This window comes from Scomber scombrus, chromosome 20 (assembly GCF_963691925.1).
Source record: "Scomber scombrus chromosome 20, fScoSco1.1, whole genome shotgun sequence".
NCBI lineage: Eukaryota > Metazoa > Chordata > Actinopteri > Scombriformes > Scombridae > Scomber > Scomber scombrus.
In genome coordinates, this window is record NC_084989.1 from 14,869,732 (window position 1) to 14,875,771 (window position 6,040).

General features: G+C 39.9%; 1 protein-coding gene across 1 annotated transcript; it reads left to right on the forward strand.

Moving 5' to 3' along the window:
* Nucleotides 1–3,770: 3,770 nt before the first annotated feature.
* On the forward strand, nt 3,771–5,024 carry slc35g2b (solute carrier family 35 member G2b). Its single transcript, XM_062441790.1, has one exon. The coding sequence runs from the start codon at nt 3,771–3,773 to the stop codon at nt 5,022–5,024; it is 1,254 nt and encodes a 417-aa protein (XP_062297774.1).
* The last annotated feature ends 1,016 nt before the right edge of the window (nt 5,025–6,040 follow it).

Here is a 6,040-nt window from a genome sequence, read left to right on the forward strand (position 1 = left end):
CACCATATTCTCTGAGGCTGTCAGTGGAGCGTCTGCTAAAGCTGCCTGACATGAAATTGGTGTAGTCAAGATTAGTGAAGCTAAACATGTTGCTTTCTCTCTAGAGATAGTTAATGGAGCATATTTATTTCCATGTTGTGGGAGAAAAAAAAACAAAAAACTTCAGCATTTCACTTACTTGAACATCTCTTGAAACACTCTGAATTTTTTCTACAAGTACATCAGGAAAACCCTCCTTGAATTTGTTATGGTGAAAGAATGCGCCGTGAATGGTCAAATGAAAAGACATGGCGCTGTTTATTTCCCAGTTTAATTGTGGTTCAATGACATGTGAGGCAGTTTAGAGTTTTGTTTGGGGTCTCAGAGACTGCAGCTGTGAAACATAACTAACTGCAAGGGATTTTCATATTCTGTATGTCTGTGATTGATGTTGACAGTACTTTTTATACAGCATACCTCTCTCCCAAATCCCCCCGTCTATTTCAATTTCTGTTATTGGAGTTTTATAACTGGTTATTCATTCAAGGTCTAACTAATCCTAAACACACAGGAAGTAACCTCACCATGTGGGATAACACTCTGCATTTCTTTGTCTTTGAATGGCTTTTTAGCAAACAACAACAATATATATTTTTTCATGTACAGCCAATATGACATATGAAGCCAATTTTGTGGCAAAGGTAAGGACAATCGCTTCAATACTTTTCTACAATTTGGGTTTTTATTTAAACAAGTCACTAGAATAGTAAAGAAATCTTTAAAGAAAAAAGAAAGTCAGATTTTGCAAGTGTCCTCATTATTTTTCATTAAAAGTTTCATTTCAAGAAACTGAAATTGTGTGCAATTATAAAGGGATCCTTAAGTTTAAATAAACAATAAGTGGTTATCATTAAAGATGGCTTTGAATTATTCATCAAATCAGTTTCTGTACTTTTAGCTTTTTAATATCTTCAAATAGTTGATCTGGGTCAACCACTTCCTCTGGATGAAATTACAAAATGTACCCACATATTTCTCATGCTAGTACAGCCAGATAAACGTATCAAACATGTTAAAATGCACCAGAATACAGAAAATGACATTTATCTGTTAAAGATTTTCTGGGGGAGTAACCCCAGACCTCTGTTAGAGTATCAAACTCACATTGTCAAAGCTTCGTACATCCAGGATTTTGACACATACAGCAGCTGAATCTGTGAGGAAGTAAAGCCAAAATCAACAAAATAGTTAAGAATTCACTTCTGAGTATCTAATCTTAAGAAGTTCTAATATATTATGGTGTATTGGACAACCAGAACATCCTCAAAACCTTTGTTGTAAAGGCTAAAATTATTAGTTAATAAAACACAATGGAAAAGGTCCTATCTTACCTCACCATAACAGCTTTTGTACCCCCAATAGGACCAAATATGAGAGAAATAAACACATTGCTCAAAGTTCATGTTCCCGGGCGTCTGATTTGTGGTGCCAGCAAATAGCTACATGTAAATGTTGACACAGAGTTAATTGACACAGAGGCAGTGGCAGTGCCAGCGACTGGCAGTATGATCTATATTACCAGCTGAGGTTACTGTTGCATTGCCTGGGGGGTAAACTCAACAATCTAATTTTAGTGCTTTTAAATTCCCCATCTTGAAGGGACTATAAATGTATGTCTGCCTTTCATCAACCTGCAGTCAGCATATGTCAACCCTGTTATTATCATTTGCGGTATATTATTTTGCCTTGCATTTAGCTCATGATTGTAGTGGTTAAAGTGTTATTTCCCTAAAGAAATGTAGAAATTCATTGTTCTTGGGTAAGAGCTTAGGAGCAAATAGTGAAATGACTAACCCATACAACTGGCCCCATGAGATTCCTCTTAAATGAAATGAGAGCATCAAGGAGAGGATTATGGGATTCCCAATAACTTCAAGCTGTGACACCAAATTAAAGAAGTAGTGAAGTTCATCCAGTATGTCATTCCAGTAAACCCCACCCTTTAATCATGAGCTGCACATGTAATAACGCAGAATATCGTACATAAAGATGCAATCGTCTATTTCCTTAATTTGAAAGTAAAATGTTTCCTCGGATGTGAAAGAGTTTTAATCTTATGAACATGAATTATGATGATGATGTTGATGACGAACCAACGCACATCTTTTTTCCCCTCCTGAGATATGACGAATATAAGCGGGTCTAGGTGGGAAGCAGTCTTGGGGAAGGAGGAGGAGAAACCGCTGGATGTGACAGTGACAGTAGCTTCTCTCCTCGGCTTTCTCCCCCGCCTGCTTCAGCTCTCTTACAGTCTATGCTTCAGCTTCCTCATCATCATCACCATCCTCATCATCTCCAGCCTCAGCAGCAGCTTCAGCTTCGTCGGCGGCAGAAGCAGAAGCGGTGTCCATCGACAGCGTGGAAAACAAATAAGCTGCACGGACCTTCAAGAGGCGCTCCGGTGGAAGGGGAAGATGGGGAAATGGCATTTGACCAAATGTAAGGATCAAGAATTCAAAGGAAATCTTAATTTATGACACAAACACGAGTTTATGCATCAATAGGAGCTATTTAAAGAACAAAAGGTAAGACATGTTATGTTTTTTCTTGCTGCAAACACCGCATTGTCAACAGATTATGAAAATATACCTTATTTATATAAAACCTAAATTAAACTTGATTTTAATCACTCACTTGACAAAATATTGCAAGTATCATCCTAAATGACGATGAGATATTAAGTCTCAATTTTCTGTCTCAAATGCATGAAAATAATTGTTTTGAAAGGCTTTCTCAGCTAAACATTTTAAACCATTGCTTTTTTGGCTTCAAACGCTCATATCATTGCAGTGAGCTTTATTTTATGTCACAAATACATACAAACGTTTTCTTGAAACAACATTATTAACATAATTTATAGTAGGGTATTTTAGTTGGGATTTTTAGTTATATCAATGCATATTTTGTAAAAGGAGGAGCAACTGCATGTTTTAGAGGAAGAAAGAAGGAGAAATAAGAGTATCTATCTGCCCCCTTGTGGCTCTAATTCATGTCACTGATACGATGAATGTGGTAGTAATAGAAATCTCGATACGATTTAGTATTAACAATAGTATTTGTGCCTAATATCTGCAGACTTGTTTTGTATAGGTTGACCATTTTATAACAATGAATAATCATAATTTTGAACCAAATATATGTTCAAAGAAACCTAACCTTAACCCTAATGAAGGAAGGGACCATTCAAACTGCTCAGGACCAATTATCCCTTTCACTATCTTTTTTGTTGTTTTTTTTGTTGTTGACAGGGCTTTTCTAATATATTTTGTGCAACTCCATTCATCTCATGAGTGGCCCACATTCATGTATCTTCCCCTCTGTGGTTTCCTGTTATGTAATTTCATCCCCATCAGACTGAATCAGCCTCAGAATGTTTGCTGCTTGGCTTATATGAGCTTGCATGGGATATATATAGAATTCACACAACGCGATTGTAAGGCTAGGCAGAGTCAAAAGGTGAGTGAGATGGGGTGATACAGTAAGTGCGTGCTTTATCTGTGTGTATGCATGTGTGCGAGTGTGTCTGCACATGTTTTTTTATGTCTGTGTGGGTGGGGGGTTGGATACCAAGAAAACAAGTGTTCAATTATGGAAACATTGCTCGATTTCAGAAAGCAAAATCAGGCCGCAAGGCAAGAAAAATAATAATAATAAAGTTTATTTTAGCACAATTACACTGTAATGATGTTCACTTCACTTTTCAGATTACCCCCTTTGACGCCTGAAGAAACATGGATGTATCTTCTTCATCCTCACTGCAGTACGGATCAAAAAAGCGGGTTAAGATTCACCCAAACGCAGTCACAGTAAAATATGCCACTCACTTCCCCCAGCCTGGCGATGAAGGGTATGATGATGCACCCTCTTTTGAAGACTTTGGCGCCTTCGCAGAAGCTAATACGGGAAAGAGACTTGTGTCAGACAGCAAAGGTAGCAGGACTTTCTTTGGTACCATAGAAACCGCACCTAAGCAGCCAAGCGTGCAGAAAGACAAGGGGGTTGGGGGCCAGCTGGCCAGTTTTGGTGAGGCGAATGTGTTGGCCTCCAGGGTGACTTGGATGGCCTTGTTTGGGGCAGCGGTGGCTCACGGTTGTGTGGCACTGATCACCCGTTTAGCAGCCGACCGTTCTAAAGTGCCCTCCCTTGAGCTGCTCTTCATTCGCTCTGTGATCCAAGTACTGTCCATCCTGGTGGTCTTCTACTACCACGAGGCCCCCTTTGGCCCTAAGGGCTACCGACTACGACTCTTCTTCTACGGCGTCTGCAACGTTATCTCAATCACCTGCGCCTACACCTCCTTCGCCATAGTACCACCCAGTAATGGCACCATCATGTGGCGTGCCTCCACCACAGTCTTCAGTGCAATACTTGCCTTCCTGCTGCTGGATGAGAGGCTGGGCTACACAGATGTGGTCACAGTGGTGGGAAGCGTGTTTGGTCTGTGTCTGGTCATGGTGCCAAACGTAGCCGACGAGGAGAAGTCCAGGCTGGGGTTTTGGAAGGAGGCCTTTGGCTACACAATGACAGTGATGGCCGGCTTGACTGCCGCCCTCTCCATGATCGTCTACAGGGCCATCAAGGAGCGTGTCAGCATGTGGACGGCACTCTTTACCTTCGGCTGGACAGGCACAGTGTGGGGTGCCTCCACCATGTTTGTCATGCAGGAGCCCATCATTCCTCTAGATGGGGAGACCTGGGGCTATTTAATTGGGATCTGTATCTGCTCCACCGTGGCGTTCCTTGGAGTCTACTATGCTCTAAACAAGTTTCATCCAGCCTTAGTTAGCACCGTGCAACACCTAGAGATCGTGGTTGCCATGTTCCTCCAGCTCATTGTTCTGAGGATGGTCCCGTCTGTCTATGACGTCATTGGGGGCCTGGTCATTATGATCAGTGTGTTCACCCTGACAGGAGTGAAGTTGTACAGGGTGAGCAGGGCCATTCGGCAGGATTACCAAGAAATCCTAGACTCACCCATCAAATGAGTTTAGATATATCTATTATGTCTATTTGTTTACAATGTTGCTTGGTTGTGCAATATAAAGAATGTCTGGATCTCCATCTGATGATTTTGTATTGTTGTGTTGTTGGAAGAGTGCCAGTTGTGTAACTAATGTCTTAATATTTGTGTGTGAAATAAAAGACAAATGTAATATGGTGACCTTTTCCCCCTGATAGTACTGCTTTAATGTCAAATTGTGTCAAACAACAAAAATGTCAGTAAAAAAACCCACAAAAAAAAAAAATTAAACTTTTGTGATATGTTTTGCTCTAACAATTTAAATCATATTGAATCTGGTCTTGTAGCAGTATACAAATATCATTTTAATGATACACACCATCTATAATCAGAACATTAACAATGGTGTGGTGTATCCATCTTTCACACTGCCACACTTGTCACACTGTATAAATGTCAGCCAAGAAATCATTCATACTATATACATAGAATGAAAGAATAAAAATAAATACCACCCACATTTCATAAAATAACTGGTATTGATTTTCTTAGCCTTACTCTGTTGTTTGCCAGGATTGGGCAATTTCTTGAAATAAGATAACACAATAGAATTGCCAGTGCATGATTGGCTGAGGATATATCAGCTGTTATATGCAGTCATGGAAATTATAGCTAGGATTATTTGTATTAAAATGTAATTTAAATTCAAAAGTGGATTCTGAAGCATTATTTTGTGTGCAATGAACCTCCACGCTTTATTATCCCATATGCTATTTTCTCTCTGTGTTACGATGTGCACAAACTGCACCTTTTTTAGTGCTTCCTAACTGCCTTTTACATATATTCTGGCCCAAGCTGCTGGATGATATTTAACACTAGTGATTACATCGCAGGACGTTGCTTCTGTTTACTTTCAGAAGCATATCAGACTAATGCCCAGAGGCAGGTGCGCTGCATTGAATTAAAGGTCCCCCTTAACAACATAAGACCATTTGCTTTCTCTGAAGTGGCTTACCAGTGACGTTTCCTTTCTCTGGGTAG